The sequence below is a fragment of the Moschus berezovskii genome, chromosome 4 (genome assembly GCF_049115385.1).
Source record: "Moschus berezovskii isolate FMDL1 chromosome 4, NW_MosBer_1.0, whole genome shotgun sequence".
Classification (NCBI taxonomy): domain Eukaryota; kingdom Metazoa; phylum Chordata; class Mammalia; order Artiodactyla; family Moschidae; genus Moschus; species Moschus berezovskii.
The window spans coordinates 11,284,598-11,301,915 of NC_142463.1; the positions used below are offsets into that span (position 1 = coordinate 11,284,598).

Here is a 17,318-nt window from a genome sequence, read left to right on the forward strand (position 1 = left end):
TTTGGACAGCTGGAATCCTAACTCAGCTGTTTGCTGGCTGTGTTACTATGGACAAGTCACTCAACCTTTCAGGGCCCCAGTGTACTTATTCCATGATATGGGGGTGGTAATAACAGAATCTTTATTTTAGGTTGTTAGAGGGTTAACTGAGACAGATGTGTGCAAAGCACCAGGAATATAGTAAGTATTCAAGAAATATTAGTTTTGATATTCGTGAAATGAGGGGTATAAGGACAAATGCCAGCTTCACAGGTGGCTAAGTGGTAAAGAATCTGCCTGCCAGTGCCAGAGTTGCAGGAGACAGATCACCTGGAGGAGGAAATGACAACCCATTACAGTAATCTTGCCTGGAGAAGCCCATGGACAGAGGAGCCTGGTGGGCTCCATGGGGTTGCAAGGAGTCGGACATGACGGAGCCACTGAGTGTACAGGCATGGACAAATGCCAATTAAAAGTAGGAAGAATATACCTTAATTTCCCCCAATACAAAAAAGAGAAAGACTCTCCTCTTCTTTGCTTTTCTTAAAGCATTTACTTTAGAATACATGTAACTGAATTCTTTTTTTTCCCTTTTGAGATGTGTGTAAATCTTTTTAAAAGCTAAATAGGCCTCTTGCCAGTTTTACCACTCAGGGATGTCTTTCTCAGGGACCTGGGAGTGGTCTGTTTGAAATGTAATCATTAAGAAAGATAGAGCCCCTCTCTCCCAGTTTCTGCAGGAGAGCAGGAGCTGGTCTCCGTCTCCAAGTTGCAAACCTCCCTCCTCTTATAAAGATATGAGAAATTTATTTTTCCTTTGAATAAAGGCAGTTAACAAACCCAGGTTGGCTACCCCATTTCCCGGCTGAATTGAGGATGACCCTTGTGTGACAAATAGCGCTGTCAAGTCCTCTTGCTTGAGAACTAGTTATTGATTATCCTGAGAAAATGTATGCAATGAGTTGTATCCGCTTCACTGTGTAAAAGTGTAAGACTTCTTTTCGTCTTTGCAAACTCTTGAGCTGCTTGCCCATGACATTCTGGTTTAATTCTCACCCCGTTAAAAATCTTTTTTCTTCCTCGTCTACCGTTGTGGACAGGTTTTCTAGGCTGGTGGGAGATTTTGTTTTTAATTATATTTCCTTTACAGGGGTTACTTGTTTCCGAGGTCTGTTCGCCATGTCCCCGATTATCTGTGACTCCCTTGGTAACCATGGCGACTGTGCCCTGGTGGTCATTTTTCAGGTCTCCATCACTAGAATGGGAACTCTTTGAGGATGGACTAAGCCTAGTCATTCTGGAACCCTGCTGCCAGCACAGCACCTAGGTGCTAGTTGAATGAAGGAATTAAAGAAAGAATAAATAAATGGACGATTCTGAGGAGCACCCCACCCCTACGATCGCTCGGGCTCTGAAAAGAAAGAGAACAGAGATTCAGGCCCACTCAAGAGTTGCTCAAAATCAAGCCAAACCAAATCAGACCATAAACCACTTTAAGAGACTGAAATTATAGGAATCAAGTACCGATTATAGGAAACAAAGGCTAGTGAGCAGGCTGGACCAAGCCTTGTCTGGCCTTTGAAGTGGGAGACCCAGTCCATGGAGATTGGGAAGATGGGGGAGGGATGCTGAGGGTCAAAGACAGAGAGAGGCTGGGAGCATTTCTGCCTTTCCTGGGGCTGAGTGGTTTTTTAGTGATGGGCTTACTGGCATTCTCTTCTCTGGATGGCCCAGGCTTATCAAGGAGCAGGCCCAGGTGGGGAGTCCCAGGAAGCCCTAGAAGCCCCCAAGGCCTTCCGCCCCACTGACCCGGAGTCCTTGTAGTAGAGGGAAGTCAAGCAGAGGCTCAAAGATACTGTCGTCCTCCGGATGTGGGGCTAGGGGCTCTGGGATCCCCAGGGGGCTGGTCTGGAACCAGAGGTTCTCGTAGGACTTGGGACTGGGGGTGAGGCCCTCCAAGAGGGGCTGAGTTGAGTCGCAGCGGAGGTACTGCCCAGGCCCTGGGCCTGTGGGGCTGCCTAGCACCTGCACATAAAGCACCTGGTCGCTGTTGCCAGACTGGGGCTGAGGCTGAGTGGAAGGTACTCTTGGGTCCCCCTGGAGCACATAGGCCTGGACAAGGGTGGAGAGGCTACCGGTCCCTGAGCTGTCATTGGACTCCCAGGGCCTTGGCTTCTTCTCTTCCTCCTCCAGCACCGTGATCTTGGTGATGGGTGGCATACCGGGGTCCCGAAGGCTGGGCAGCTGAAAGATATCCTGACATGAAGATGTGTGGTGAGGGCCTGGTTCGTTTCAGATGTCTGTTCCAGCCCCTTTCCCTTCCTGCATTGGGTGGTGGTGGGGCATTCCTGCTGTTCCTTGCTGGAACGCAAAGGGTTACTCCAGAGGTTGCAAAGCATCTCATATGTGCCAGACACATGCTATGTGCTGTTCAGACTTAGCCTGGAGAATCTCCCCAGTGCTTCTGTGTGTGATTTGTCCCATTTCACAATGAGGTGACTGAGGCTTTGAAATGGGTGGAGCTGGGATTCACACTCAGGTCTGCTTTGCTCTATAAAGAGGTGAAGTGATGGGAAGTCCTGAGTACTCATTCTTGGGGGAGTATCCCTTCACTTTGAGCCTGGGGTAGGAGCCTAACCCTCAGACCCATTTCCCTCTTCCTCCAGTGTTCTCACCTCCGCTGTTATGGTTGGCACCCAGGAACCCAGGCTGCTGCGGGCTGGGTCCGGGACACTTGGCCAGAAGGAATACTTCCTGCTGGAGAAGAGGGCAGGTGAAGGCTGGGCCAGCATGCCCTCCTGTCCTTCCAGCATTTCTCCCATCTACTCCCAGCAGCAGAAGGGATGACCCCTTCATGCAGACAGGAGAAGGAAGGGGGCCTGACTCCCAGACCTGAACCCTGTGGTCTGGCAAGTCTGAGAGGAGCCAGCCTTGTTCACTTGGGCTTTCAGTTCCCTTCAGTTCAGTTCAGTTCAGTCGCTCAGTCTTGTCTGACTCTTTGCGACCCCATGAATCACAGCACGCCAGGCCTTCCTGTCCATCACCAACTCCCGGAGTTCACTCAAACTCATGTCCATCGAGTCAGTGATGCCATCCAGCCATCTCATTCTCTGTCGTCCCCTTCTCCTCCCACCCCCAATCCTTCCCAGCATCAGAGTCTTTTCCAGTGAGTCAACTCGTTGCATGAGGTGGCCAAAGTATTGGAGTTTCAGCTTTAGCATCAGTTCCCTTAGGCAGGGTTAACTGGGTGTCAGGTCTCTCAGAAGGACTCACCTGGGTCTGCAGCAGAATTGGGTAGCCCCACAGAGGCAGATGAGCAAGACCAGGAGGCCAAACAGGCCCAGGAGGATGTGCAGCTCAGACTCCTCTGCGGTGAGGGGAAAGCCAGGAGATGTAAGAGTGCATGCACGTGAGACTGAGCCTCCTCCCTCAGACTAGGCTCCGAGGGCAGGGCTGGGCCTCCTCCCTCAGACTAAGATCCAAGGGTAGTGCTGGGTCTCCCTGCTCAGAGGATCCAGGCAATGCTTATCTAGTTATACAATAGCAGTCTTTCGGGTTAGGCCCTCTCCCAACAGCTTTGTCTGACCAGGCCCCATTCTCCCCTTACCTAGAGCCAAAGTCATCAGGGTGAGGCTTGTACTGTTTGTGGCCCACGCCTGGCTGGCTGCCGTGAGGTGGACATGGTACAAGCTGGAAGGCTCCAGGCCACGGAGGACAAAGCTATAGGTGGAGGCATTCAGGACAGTGGCTGGGAGTAGAGGAGAATTGTGAGCCTGGGCCTGGCTGCTGAACCTCCCCAAGACCTCTGAGCACCCCTCCCAGGCCTTCTGGGGTTGCGGGTCGCTGAGGATAGACTCACAGAAGGACTGGTCCTGAGTGTTGGTCCAGAAGATAGTGTAGTGGGTAAGGGGGCTCTTCCCCAGCTCAGGGGCCTCGGGCATCCACTCCAGTTGGGCCCACGTCTTGCCAATGTGCCTGAGATGCAACTCTGGGCCATGGGAGGGGGCTGCCGGAAGACAGAGATGCAGGGGCTGATGGGGAGTGGGGTGGGGATGAGGGAGCCCAGTTGGACTTCTTGTGGCTCCCCAGACCCAAGAACTGGGACACTTTGTGGGGGTGGGTGGTATAAGAAAGTTCAGGGGGACTCATATCCAAGCCTCGTTTTCCCGGGAACTTTCACTGAATCCCACTGACTGCTAATAAGTGGCTGAGCTGGGATTTGAACCTGCTTTTCTTTGACTCCAAAGCTTTGCTTCCTGATTTCTGCCAGGCCTAGTTTTGTCTGGTTCACCATTTGATTTCTGCCACTCATGTGACACCTGACCAGTTTTTGCCAGACTTGCTCCCTGAATTCTGCGGAGCTTACTTCCTAGTTTCCCTTACCCCACCACCTGAGTTCTTTCCAGCTGCAGGGGTCTAGTGTAAGCCAGGGGTAATCTTAGGATTGAGAGAGACCGTTTTCTGGGCCAGGGGTGGGGGGTGGGGGGAGAAAAAGTTCTCTCCTAATTACAGATTTTGCAGGGGCCTAGACAGGTCTTGAGAGAGAGGAGGGGATTCTGAAAAAAAGACTTAGTGGCTAACAAACCCATCTCTTGGGAGTAGGCATAGATGTGCTGGGAGGGTCCCTTGGTGTCCTGGTACAGGGGGGTCACAGTGATCTCGTAGAGCTGAAAGGGCCTGATGTTCTCTGTAGAGAGAAAATGGGGTGGGCACTCTGGTTAGGGGCCAGTCTCTGATGATGGCTGGGGGCTAACCTTGGACTTCAGGGGTAACCTGAGCCTCGTTCTTCAGGACTGGCCTCTGCAGTTTCTTCTTCAGATCATTTGGTGGGGGTAAGGGACAACAAATGGGAGAGAGAGAGAGCTAGAAAGGTGGCAGAGTCAGGGCTAGAAAGAGAGGCTCCAGTTAGACTGCAGGAAGAACTTCCAGATTCGGAGGCCGTGAGATGAGAACGGTGCAGGAACAGGAAACACTGGGTAGTATACCTGAACCGGGTGGTTCAGGCAGATAAAATGCTCCCCCTGCTCCCCGGCCCTGCCCATCTGCCCAGCCCCCAGGCCTGTCTTACCCTGCAACAAGGTCCCTGCAATGCTTCCGTTATGCTCCATCCTCCAGGTCATAGGACTGCCACTGGGGCTGGGGGGACTGAGGCCCCACTCAATCACATAGCCCTGAGGTGGAGGACTGGGGGGCTCCCAGCCCACCCAGAGGCTATGAGGGCCTCGAGCGGTGGTGTGGAGTCTGCCCAGGGGTGGGCCTGCTGATAGAGTAGGAGACGATGATGTGAAGATGAAAAGAAAGGCCCTAGAGCTAGAAACCTGGGCTCAAGTCTGGCCTTTGCAACTTACAAGCTGGGTGACCTTGGGTAAATCAACATTTGAGCCTCAGATTCCTCATCTGTAAGGTGGAAATGATGATAATAAAGTTGCTACCATGGAGGGTCATGGTGCGGATTAAGTGAGATGGTACATGAAACAGGCCTGCTGTGGTAATTAGTGATGAAAGCTCACCCTGTGTGGTTCTTTGTGTGTATTAATTCATTGAGTCTGCTAACAGTCCCATTGGGGGCACTACTCCTGTCCCCATCTTAGCAATAAGAAAATGAAGACAGAGAGGTTAAGTGACTGGTCTAGGGTCACATGGCTGGGGAATGGGAATACTAGCCATTGTTATTGTTAATCTCACTTCATGAAGACCCATGATCAGGGGTCTGATCTCCTGAGAATGAACAGTTAACTCAGGGTCTATTTTTTTTTTTTTAATTTGACTGTGCTTGGTCATAGTTAAAGCATAGGGGCTCTTTGATCTTTGTTGCAGTTTGCAGGGTCTTTAGTTCTGGCATGTGGGATCTAGTTCCTTGACCAGGGATCAAACCTGGGCCCCCTGCATTGGGAGTGTGGAGTCTTAGCCACTGGACTGCCAGGGAAGTCCCAGGGACTGTGTTTTAGCTGGAAAACTTTAGAACTTTGTCTCCCATTTCCTTGGCAGAATAGACTGTGTGTGTGTGTGTGTGTGGGCACTGCCACCAGCTTAACTTGGTTCTGGCTAATGATAATAATAGTTGCTAACATATGGAACAGTTACATTGTGTAGGCACATGTCTAAACTCATGTAATCTTCACAGCAATGCTTTGAATTAGACCCTGTACCATTCCCATTTGCTAGCTGAGTAAACTGAGGCCAGGGAGGGTAAGGAATTTGCCCAGATCTCATAGCTAACAAGTAACAGGATTAGATTTGAACCCAGGCAGTCTAGCCTCTGAATTTACATGCTTAACCATCATACTCTGCTAGCTGTGGGCCCTCTTTACCTCTGCTTTCCAAGAAGACCACGGGGGTGGGATGCGAGGTCCCAGCTGTGTTATAGGCCTTAAGGACCACCTCCCGGGCTTCTGAAGGCAGTTGGAAGGTACAGTTCAGTTCCGTGGTGTCACAGAGGGTTGGCTCTGCCCCAGCCTGGTCTGAGGGTCTCCGGGAAACCAGGTAACCTTGGATCTGCCCGCTGTCTTCTTCCAGGGCTATTGGCTGTTGGTGGGCATAGGAGGAAAAAGATAAGGGGATGTCCAGCTCATCTTGAGTCGGGAGAGCTTCTAGATGGAGTGTCCGTGTCCCCGGAACTGAGCCACCCAGACTGGGAGTCAGCCCTCCTCCCTGCCTCCCTTCTTCCCCCTGTGCCAGGTCCTAGAAGGGAGGAAAGGATAAAGTAACTCAGTGTGAGCAGCAGGCACCTAACAAGGCGAGTCCCGCATTGTAGTCACTGCAGAAGGGCACTGCCCAGCTTCCTAGTGCACTAGCCAGCAAAGTGTGTGCAGATCATGTACAAATGCATTCAAGCCTGCCAGACCTGCTGGAGTCCTGAGCCCCAGCTTGCAGGGGTCTGTTTGAATCTGAAGAGGTGGCGGGATGGCCTTCAGAGGGGGTTACCTTCCAGAACAGCTGCACGGCCACCGTCTGGGGGTCCAGCTGCCTTTGCCGCCACCACGTGTCCAGTCTGACGATGGGGGCTGTGGAGGGAGCAGGAGGGGAGAGTCAGGGAGGGCCCCGGAGGCCAGCCTGGGTGGTCCTGATGGCTGCTCTCAGCCCCTCACCACCTGCTCACCCCGTTGTGTGGTGGTCAGCTCCAGGCTGGGGCTCCATTCGCTCCAGTGGCCGGGCAGGCGCCAGCGGGTACAGCGCATTTGCAGGGTGTAGGCTGTGGATGGGAGGAGCCCGCAGAGTTCATACTGGGGGGTCCTGGCGGGCAGGGCACTCACCTGGTGGAAGGAAGACAGGCATGGCTCTGAGCCTGGACCTCTGTGCCCTTTGGGGCAAGCTCAGCTTACCCTCCACTCAGCCACCCCCACCCCAGGCCCCTCAGGTTGCCCTCCGCCTCACCAGGTCCCAGCCGGCTTCTCCAAGCCGAGGCTGGTGGCGCAGCTCACACTTCTGTTCTATGTACAGGCTCGGCTTCCAGGTCTCCCAGCGCAGCCTCAGGCAGCCTGGCTGGGGTGGGGCCACTGCAGGGCTGGGCTCCAGGGCCCACAGTGTGGGGGGCTCCAGTTTGACTGCAAGGAGAGGGGTTATCGGACACTGTCTCTGCTTCATCCGACAGGGCTCTGTCCTGGCTTCCACTTGTCATCCTGTCTGTGGTTCCATTTCTTCCCTGGGTCTCCATCCGTGGGATCTCTATATCTCTCCGTCTCTCTGTGTCTCTTCATCTCTGTGTCATCCTGTTTCTGCAGGTCTGTCTCTGTCTATGAGCCTGTTTCTCTGTTTCCTACTCTTGCCCCAGGGCCTTTGCACTGGTTGTTGCCTCGGTCTGGAGCACTTACTTTCTGAATATACAGTGTCTCGCTCCCTCATTTCCTCCAAGGATCTTCTCAGTGAGGCCTTCCTGACCGCCTTCTCCCTATCCCCTGCTTAATTTCCTCATCACACATACCGTTACCTGACATTTTATTATTCTTTGCCCACCAGAATGTAAGTGGGCAAAATTTCAGGGGCAAGCTTTTTGCTGTTTTGTTTACTGCTGTATTCCCAGCCCCTAGAACAGCGCCTAGTGCAGAGTGGGCGCTTCAGGAAATTTGCTAAAAGAATGAATGAGTGTGTCTCCTTGCCTGTGTTTCTTCCACATCCCTGTCCATGTCTCCATAGCTCTGTCTTCAATTGAATCCCACTTTGTTCTTCTCCCTTCTCTTCCTCCAGGTCTTTCAGCATCTTTGTGTCTGTTGCTGGGTCTGTGTTTCCCTCCCTGTGCCTCTCTGAGTCTGCTCATGGTGGGGACCTCTTTCCTCCCCCACACCCAGCATCACCCACCAACGTCCATGGGAGCAAGGCAGAGCTTCGGGGAAATGCTGGTCCCCAGCGCGTTCCTGGCCTGCACCCAGATGCTCATGTTCTGGTACAGCTGCAGGTGTTTGCGGGGGATGGAGCAGCAGCGTTGCCCGTCCTCAGGCACGCAGTCAGGGATGGAATCCTTCTGCATCTGGCATTTGTCCTGGCTCCTGCCAATGGGCCAGGCTTGGATGTAAAGTGGGGGCAGAAAGCCAAGCTCCCTTCTCCTCCCCACCTCTGCCTTGGCTTTCCACCCCAACAGTCCCACCCATGCTCTGTCCCAGAACCCAAAGTAATGGGGCTGGCATAGGGACTCTTACTCACTTGAAGCTCTTCAGGGTGAAGCTGGTGGACAGATGGGTGTTGGGGCCCGGCTCCCACTGGCAGATGAGGCTGTTGGTTGTGAGGTTCATGAGGCAGGATAGGTTGTGGGGTGCAGTGGGAGGGTCTGTGGGTAGGGCGGAGAGAGTGAGGGCTTCAGGTAAGACCACTCAGAAAGCTCCCACTGGGACCAGTTGGGCATTTCCTTGCCCTGGGTCTCCATGGCAAGTAGGTTGCCAACCCACCTGCCATGCCTTAAGGGCAGCCCCGGGGTAAGCTAAGTTATCCACACTTACACAGACAAGTAAACAAAGCCTTTAACCCTCTCAACTCTGCCCTTTTTGACAGTAACAGTGTAGTGTCTGGGCTTTCATCCTGATTCTGCCACTCATTAGTGGTGTGATCTTGAAGTCACCTAATGGTTCTGTGCCTCAGTTTCCTCATCTGTAAAGTAGGGGTAATGGTAATATACCTACCACCTAGGGTTATTGTGAGGGCTGAGTGGCTTACTAGGTATACAGTGCTCAGAGCAGTGCCTGGCATATATGAGTGCTCTGTAAATCTTAACTTTCACTACTATAGATTCTTAAACAAGAACCTTGGTCTCTGTTTTTCGTGCATTCAGTTCAGTTCAGTTCAGTTCAGTGGCTCAGTCGTGTCCGACTCTTTGCGACCCCATGAACCACAGCACACCAGGCCTCCCTGTCCATCACCAACTCCCGGAGTTCACTCAAACTCATGTCCATCGAGTCGGTGATGCCATCCAGCCATCTCATTCTCTGTCGTCCCCGTCTCCTCCCACCCCCAATCCTTCCCAGCATCAGACTCTTTTCCAGTAAGTCAACTCGACGCATGAGGTGACCAAAGTATTGGAGTTTCAGCTTTAGCATCAGTCCTTCCAATGAACACCCAGGATTGATCTCTTTTAGAATGGACTGGTTGGATTTCCTTGCAGTCCAAGGGACTCTCAAGAATCTTCTCCACCACCACAGTTCAAAAGCATCAATTCTTCGGCGCTCAGCTTTCTTCACAGTCCAACTCTCACATCCATACATGACCATGGGAAAAACCATAGCCTTGACTAGACGGACCTTGGTTGGCAAAGTAATGTCTCTGCTTTTTAATATGCTATCTAGGCTGGTCATAACTTTCCTTCCAAGGAGCAAACGTCTTTTAATTTCATGGCTGCAATCAGCATCCGAAGTGATTTTGGAGCCCAAAAAAATAAAGTCTGACACTGTTTCCACTGTTTTTCCATTTATTTCCCATGAAGTGATGGGACCAGATGCCATGATCTTTGTTTTCTGAATGTTGAGCTTCAAGCCAACCTTTTCACTCTCCTCTTTCACTTTCATCAAAAGGCCTTTGAGTTCTTCTTCACTTTCTGCCATAAGGGTGGTGTCATCTGCATATCTGAGGTTATTGATATTTCTCCTGGCAATCTTGATTCCAGCTTGTGCTTCTTCCAGCCCAGCGTTCCTCATGATGTACTCTGCATATAAGTTAAATAAGCAGGGTGACCATATACAGCCTTGACGTACTCCTTTTCCTATTTGGAACCAGTCTGTTGTTCCATGTCCAGTTCTAACTGTTGCTTCCTGACCTGCATACAGGTTTCTCAAGAGGGAGGTCAGGTGGTCTGGGATTCCCATCTCTTTCAGAATGTTCCACAGTTTATTGTGATCCACACATTATGCATTGGCTCGGCACAAATCCATCCTTCTCAGTTTGAGCAGAAGGCTGAGACTGGGGTGGGGGTAGAATCTGGGAGCGTGCTCACCTCGTTGAGAATGTCCTCCCTGCAGACACCTTCCTGTGGCTGGGGAGTTGGGCTTACTCGGCAGCCATATGGAGTAGTGGTTACTAGACTGATTTTTGAGCCACACTGCTTGATAAAAATCTTGATTCTATCCTTATTAATTTGTGACCTCTAGCATGCTACTTTGCTAATGGTAAGGAACCCACCTGCCAATGCAGGAGACGTAAGAGACAGGGGTTCGATCTCTGGGTCAGGAAGGTCCCCTGGAGAAGGAAATGGCAATGCATTCCAGTATTCTTGCCTGGAAAATGCCATGGGCAGAGCAGACTGCAGTTCATAGGGTCGCAAAGAGTTGGACACAACTGAGCAACTAACACACACACAGCATGCTACTTACCCTCCCTGAGCCTCAGTTTCCTTATCTGTGAAATGGGGCTATGTAATACTACCCACTGGTAGGGAAGATGTGATATGTTTATAAAGTACTTATTGAGCAAGAGTTTAAGAAAGAATAGCTCTTATTAGTATTGGCAGGAAGGCATTGGAGGAAGAGTGGGAGGATGGCCACAGGGACTCACAGCCCGCCTGCAGCTCAGCCTGGTCCAGGATCTGCAGGCTGTTGCCCCAGTGCAGGAAGCAGGAGAGAAGGACCCGAGAGTGGTTGAGGTGGGGCAAGGTGATGGTGGACTGCAGGGTCCCATTCGGCAGGCGCTGCTGCCTCTCCCTGGGATGAAGCTCTGGTTCCAGTTTCCATACAATCCGCCATGCGGTGCCCAGGTGGCTGCAGTTCTGGTTGATGATGCAGGAGGCTGTGACTTGATCTCCCAGGCGGACGATGGGGGCTGAGAGGAGGATATGGCCACACTGTTCCAGGCCTGGGGTGGAAGAGAATAGGCTGTAAGTGACCCCTCTGTCTGGCAGAGCTGGCCTCCTAGACTCGGTACTCCTAGACTCAGTGCCTTTACCTTCTTGCTTTACCCCCCAAGATTCAGGGGGGCAGGTGCTGCAATGGCAAGGATGTGTGCGGAGATTGGGAGAGGCTCTCGAGTTAAGATGGGAGATAGTGGTGTGGGGGTAAATGTTTATCAACCTGCTATACAGAGAGAAACGGGTCCTGGCTTGCAGCCTGGGCTGCTTTCCCTGGTGTAAATATTCCCACCGTGGCTGATTTCAAGCTACCAGGCTGACATCACTGAATGTGAACTCGGGAAGAGGGGTACACAATCAGTGCTTGAAGCCAATGCCAGCACGCCGCCAGATGGAGACCAGTCCCCTCCCCAACAATGGTGAAACAATGGGTAGAATGATAAGAAGCCCGCAGCCACAGCAATCTTTCCAGAATTCATATCTGATTGTTACCCCATCTTGACCACAGCACTTCATTGGCACGTTATTCTTCTGAAAGGCAGTACGCTGTCATGGATAAGAGTGTGGATGTTGGAACTAGACTGCCTAGGTTTAGAACCTGTTTCTGCTGCTTAGTAATTTTGTGACCTTGATGTTACCCAGACTTTCTGTGCCCTGGTTTTCTCATCTGTGACATGAAGATAAAAAAGTCCTTAGAGATGTTGGGAGGATTAGATGTGAGAATATGCGTAAGGCACTCAGAACAGTGCTTGGCATGTATTTGCTGCTATGATTAGGTTAAAGACTCAGATCCTTCTCACAGCCCAAAACTTAGATCCTTCTCACAACCCTTGTGGCCTGGCCCCTGCCTAACCCTCCTGGTTCCAGCCCAGACCATTGCCTCTCAGCTCCAGTCCCTCTAGCCTACATGCTAGTCTCTGAACATGCCACGCTCCCTCCAGTCTCCCGATCTTCGTACCTGTTGATCCTTCCCGGAGGTGCTCCTTTTCCTTTCTGCCACCCCTCTTTCACCTGGTTGACATTCAGGCATCCTCTGAGGAACCAGACCGGGTTCTGACCAGTCGGACCGCGCCAGGCCCCCTGAACTCTCCCAAAGCTCATATTATCCTTTGTATTTATAGATTCATGTGATGATTTGCTACTCTGTACCCCCAGCTAGACCATAGGTTCTGCGAGGCCAGAATCCCTGGCTGTTTTGCTCACTGCTGCGTTCCCAGAGCAGGCCCGTGGTGAATATGCGTGGAATGAGAGCAAGCACTGGACCTTGCCCACAGTGCCTTCTCTCCTCTCCCAGCTGTTCTGCAGCCCACTTTGCTGATGGGGATGCTGAAGCCCCAAGAGGAGGATCCATTTGTTCCGGGTCACAGAGCAAGTTTACAGGGCTCCTATCACATCACAGACTCAGAATTTCAGACATGAAGGACTCTTGCCAACTGTTTACTTCAAAACTCCACATAATACCAAGTCCTCTACCACAGGGCTAGGATGATCTGTTTTTGTATGGCTTGCTAGCTGAGAACATTTTTTGTATTTCTAGAGGGTGAAAAATCAAACCAAACAACAAATAAGCAAGAACATGCCAGAGACTGTGGCCTGCAAAGCTGAAAATTACATCAAAGTTTGCTGACCGCTGTTATGTCTTGGCTTGCATACCCCTAGAGATGGGAGGCTCCGCACCTCTCAAGATAGTCTCCATAGTCTGGAGAGCTCTGCCTAGGATTCATATTTTTAAAAAAAAATTTTGTTATTTTTTTGGCAGCACCATGTGGCATGTAGGATCTTAGTTCCATGACCAGAAATTGAACCTGTGCCCCTGCAGTGCAAGTACGGAGTCCTAACCACTGGGGACTCCGGCAGGGAAGCCAGGGAAGTCCTGGAGATTCTTTGCTTCAGGATTAAAGCTGCCTTCTCACGGCTTCCACCCTGATCCCTCTACTGCCTGTGAAGGCTGCACAGGACTCAGAGGTTTCTTCTGACAACCTGGTAGAAATTCGCAGACAGGACCCGGGTCTTTCACACCTTCCCCGGGCTGGCTAGCCCAGGTCTTCTCACCTTTCCTCAGAGATGGTGGTTTGCCTGCAGAGGTCTGTGCGTGGGGGCACAGCTGCCCCACATCTGTGGCCCGGTCGATTCTTTGGGAATTCTCTGGGAACCCCAGGAGCGCTGTGACAGTGCAGGGAAATGACTCCCTCTTCCACCCCCAGCATCTCTCCCTGTGATCCCCCCACCCCATGGCACCCTCATCCCTGACCACACTCACTTCTGGGGAGCAGCAGGATGATCAGAGCAGCTCCCACCGGGCTCCAGGCTCCCAACCCCACCATCGTGCTGGCTTGGTCCTCACCTGGAGGCAGAGGGGGTGGTGAAGGTTGTGGGCTTTGGAGTCAGAGCTGAGCTTAGTCTTTGCTCTGCTACAGTGTGGCTTCACCCAGGTTACTTGACCTCTCTGAGCCTGGTTGCTCTGCAAAATGAAGGTAACAAAAACCTACACTGCATAGGGTTTGGGGAGGAAGACCCAAAATGATGCAAGTCAAGGGCATCGCACAGTGTCTGGCACATAGGAAATGACTCTTAAATGACTGTTATTATTATATGTGCCTTTAAGGAGAGAGCAGGGAAGGGAGCCACAGGGAACAGCATTCTTCCCTTTCCCTTCTGTTTTAGCCAGTCTCCCAGCCTGCTGAAAGCAAAGCCTGAGATGAAGGCTTGCCTGCAGGTAGTTTATTTGGGGAAGACTCCAGGAACAGAGTAAGGGAGTGGGGAGAATGAGGCGGGTAAGGAGGAAAGCCAACACAAGCGTGCATCATCAAACTGAGGACAGCTGGGGCTCGATCCTGCTGGAACCTTGCAAGGAGCCACATTGAACATGTCTCAGAACCTGGCTGGCAGACAGGATGGGAACATTGTCCTCCGGTTCCTGCCCCTTGTTGGTCAAAGGCTGTTCCTTGGGGTATTAACTCCCTGGCATGTATCACATTGCACATGTGTGAGTACCGGGCAGGTCCTCCAAGGTGAGCCTCAAAGAGTCAGAGATGCTCACTGCCTGGCAGAAAGGGACAGTTCCACGGAACAGCTGAGGACAGGTTACACCTTGAAAAGCTGGCTTCCACAGCAATGGCTAAAAGGAAGGGTGGGTTGAGAGGATACCCCAGTTCTGGGCACAGACCTCTGGAGGCCTTCTGGGACCAGATATCCTGTGGTCATGGCGACAGTGCCCAGATGGAAGGAGCATTAGTTCATTAGTCTCAGGAAGTAAGCAAAGGTTTCTATTCCTGGGGTGGCTTCCAGCCTTTCCATTATGCTCCCATTGGGGTCTTGGGGCCAGGCACCTGGTCCTCCAGCACTAACTGACACTCTGGGTGGCAGATCAGTGGGAATCGCTGACCAGCTTTTGCGTGTACATACACTAACACATACATGTAGGTGGTGTCCCAGCTGATCCCTGTGCTCAGAAAAGATTAAGCTTCTTTCATTTCAAGACAGAGGAGTGAATAAGAACTGCAGATACCCAAGGCTGTTTCTGCCTGCAGGGGTCTTTCTTAAATCCCTGGTCCCTCCTTATTATATGTTGGCGTATCAGGATACCAGGTGAATGCTAGCTCCTAAGTCATCTTTTTTGCAAATCAGGAAAAAAGCACCCCTTTCTCTGGACAAATGCAGCCCCACACAAGGACCTGGCAACTAGAAAACAGGCTAGATTTCAGCCTCTACTTTCTGGGCAGCTTTGTGCAGTGAGAAGCCCACCCAATTGTTCAGAGGACCTCAGTCTACCAATTAGTGGTTGGCAACCTTGTTCCTACGGCATCCAGTTTGACTATCCACCAACGCACACTTGTTGGGGAAGATGTAGCCTCCTTGGCTCAGATTTTGGGGTGCTGGTGCCCGTCCCTGCTCCTGCCCGGTGAGGTACCACTTCATCCCTCTTCATTGGCTCCCAGTGGGCAACCCAACGCCAAATCCCAAGGGCCCAGGCATCTTCCCCCTGGGTTGCCAGGGGTTGGCACATTTGGCATCAGTCCCTGGTCACCCATGGCAGCCTTGGATGTTCCCCACCCCAGCTGAGTGGGATCTGGGACCAGGTGGAGCATGGCGTCACTTTCTGGGGGCCCAGCTTTGAGTCAGACCACCTGGTATGAACCCCAGGTCCACCACTTACCAGCTTGGTGACCTTGGACAGATTATTCCACCTTTCTGAGCCTCGGTTACCCCATCTGTGAAGGAAGGATAACAATAGCTCCTGCATCTCTGGGTTGGGGTGAGGATGAAATGAGATGGTCCGTGATAAAGGCACTTAGCACGGAGCTTGCATAGAGGAAGCACTCCATAACCATGTTATTTTCATGCACCGTGAAGCAGGATGCCACCTCATGGAATCAGCATGGTTTAGTACCTCTCTCCCCTGCTTACCAGCTGTGTGGGCTCCGCCTCCTAGGACTGCCACCTTGCTTTTGTCTGTGTCACATTTCACGTTTCAAAGCCCCGTCTCTGGGTTCCCTGCTCCTTGGCCCCCCAGAGTCCCCCTTTGCTTCCAGCCATCCCTGCTCACTCTCTGGACTCTGGAGTCCCAGCACGCTATGTTGTCCCCTGGGGTCACTGCATCACCAACCCCAGCCCCCACCACCTTTCTGCTTGCCTCTCCGTTCCATCCCACCACTCTCAGCCTTCCTGCCTCCCCCTTCTCCAGTTCACGCCCCTGTCCCTCCTGTTCTTTCTGCTCCCTTTCACATGAAGATTCTTTCCTTGGGAAGAGGGTTGGGGAGAAGAGGGGGCTGGGACAAAACAAAGGGAGAGGACTTCCTAGATGTGGTTCAGACGGAGAAAGGTGGAAAAAGTAGGCAAGTGGGATGCACAAACCAAAACACTGGAGAGAGATCACAGAGAGAAAGACTGAGGCGGGAGAGAAAAAGGAGCCTGAGGCAAGGGATGGTGATACTCAGAGACAGGCACTCAGAGGCTGAGAAGAAAGAGATACTCAAGAGAGTTTAAGACTCAAGAGACAAAGGGACCCTTGAGAGACAAAAAGAGAGGCATAGAGAGACTCTGAGACAGACGGAGAGGAGCTCAGAGCCAAGCAAGCTAGAGAAGGCTGAAGGAAGAGAGAGAGAAATTGACATGGTGTGAAATTGACATGGAGACTGGAGCGATTCAGACACAGGTGGTGAGAGAGACTCGGGGAGGCAAATAATGAGTATAACTGAGCCCAGCTCAGTGTCCCAAAGAAATATTTGTCTGTCTGTGACTTCCCAAACGCAGCGCCCACCCCACAAAAGCGGGCACCTTGGGGAAAAAGACTCAGTGTTGAGGGCTCCTGGTTCCCAGGGGTAAATTCTTAAGGCTGAGTGCTGGTCCAAGGTCACCCGGGGGGGGGGGAGGGGATTGGACCTGAGACTCCAGGGTCCCATCATTCCCAGGCCCAGCCCTCCCAGGGGCTCCCCTACTCACGCTGGAGCCTGCAGCTGGCCGGGCACCCACCGGTCTCCCCGTCTCTGCTCTCCTCTTCAAGGCAAGTTCCTGAAAACAGCCGCAGCCGGGCTTCTGTCCCCAACCCTGTCGTTAATGGCTCCGTCTCTGACAGGCGCAGGGGCTGCTGATTGCAACACCTGCCCAGCTCCTTCCCTCCCTTGTTGACACGGGCACGGGCAGCCCCCTCCTCCCAGGAAGGAGCCTGGGAGGGAAGCTGGCGAGGCATGGGCAGCCTTCCTGCCTTGGGGGGTCTTGAAGGGGCTGAGGGATGTGGCAACGTCGTCCCCCACCTCTGCCTCCGGATTTCCTGACTCAAAGCTCTGAGGCTGGCAGGACCCAGGCTCCAACCCGCCTGTGTGCCATTCCCATGCCCCTCTGCCCTGGGGGAGCGTCACTTGGAGACAGACTCTGGTTCGAAGGCTTGCTCAGCCCTAAGCCTCCTTTTGGCACTGGTTTTGGGGCCGTGATCCTCCCAATATTCAGGGGGTGGCCTCCAAGGTTACAGGGAATTTTGAAACACAGTACCTTCCTCCCCACTCCCTCTGCACGGCATGTTCCCCACTGCTGCCCTAAGGCCTTACAGATGGAGAAATATGGACTCTGGGGACAAGGCAGG

The 17,318-nt window shown here is 52.4% G+C and overlaps 1 protein-coding gene across 6 annotated transcripts; it reads right to left on the bottom strand.

Annotated features, from left to right (window-relative positions):
* Nucleotides 1-104: 104 nt before the first annotated feature.
* On the bottom strand, nucleotides 105-16,917 carry CSF3R (colony stimulating factor 3 receptor). Of its 6 annotated transcripts, none has more exons than XM_088835143.1 (18): nucleotides 16,682-16,917; nucleotides 15,396-15,450; nucleotides 13,500-13,583; nucleotides 10,951-11,247; nucleotides 8,617-8,740; nucleotides 8,275-8,462; nucleotides 7,354-7,523; nucleotides 7,079-7,232; nucleotides 6,904-6,983; nucleotides 6,291-6,504; nucleotides 5,048-5,239; nucleotides 4,565-4,666; nucleotides 3,839-3,985; nucleotides 3,587-3,727; nucleotides 3,253-3,346; nucleotides 2,655-2,736; nucleotides 2,020-2,235; nucleotides 105-309 (listed from the first exon to the last, which is right to left on the bottom strand). In XM_088835143.1, the coding sequence occupies exons 3-18, from the start codon at nucleotides 13,561-13,563 to the stop codon at nucleotides 247-249; spliced, it is 2,328 nt and encodes a 775-aa protein (XP_088691269.1). In that variant the 5' UTR covers nucleotides 13,564-13,583; nucleotides 15,396-15,450; nucleotides 16,682-16,917; the 3' UTR covers nucleotides 105-246. The 6 variants fall into 6 exon arrangements, with proteins under 6 accessions (XP_088691269.1, XP_088691270.1, XP_055258175.2 ...); XM_088835144.1 differs by lacking the exon at nucleotides 105-309 and adding an exon at nucleotides 510-1,309 and having other exon boundaries at nucleotides 16,682-16,915; XM_055402200.2 differs by lacking the exon at nucleotides 105-309 and having other exon boundaries at nucleotides 1,456-2,235; nucleotides 5,048-5,236; nucleotides 16,682-16,905.
* Between the last annotated feature and the right edge of the window lie 401 nt (nucleotides 16,918-17,318).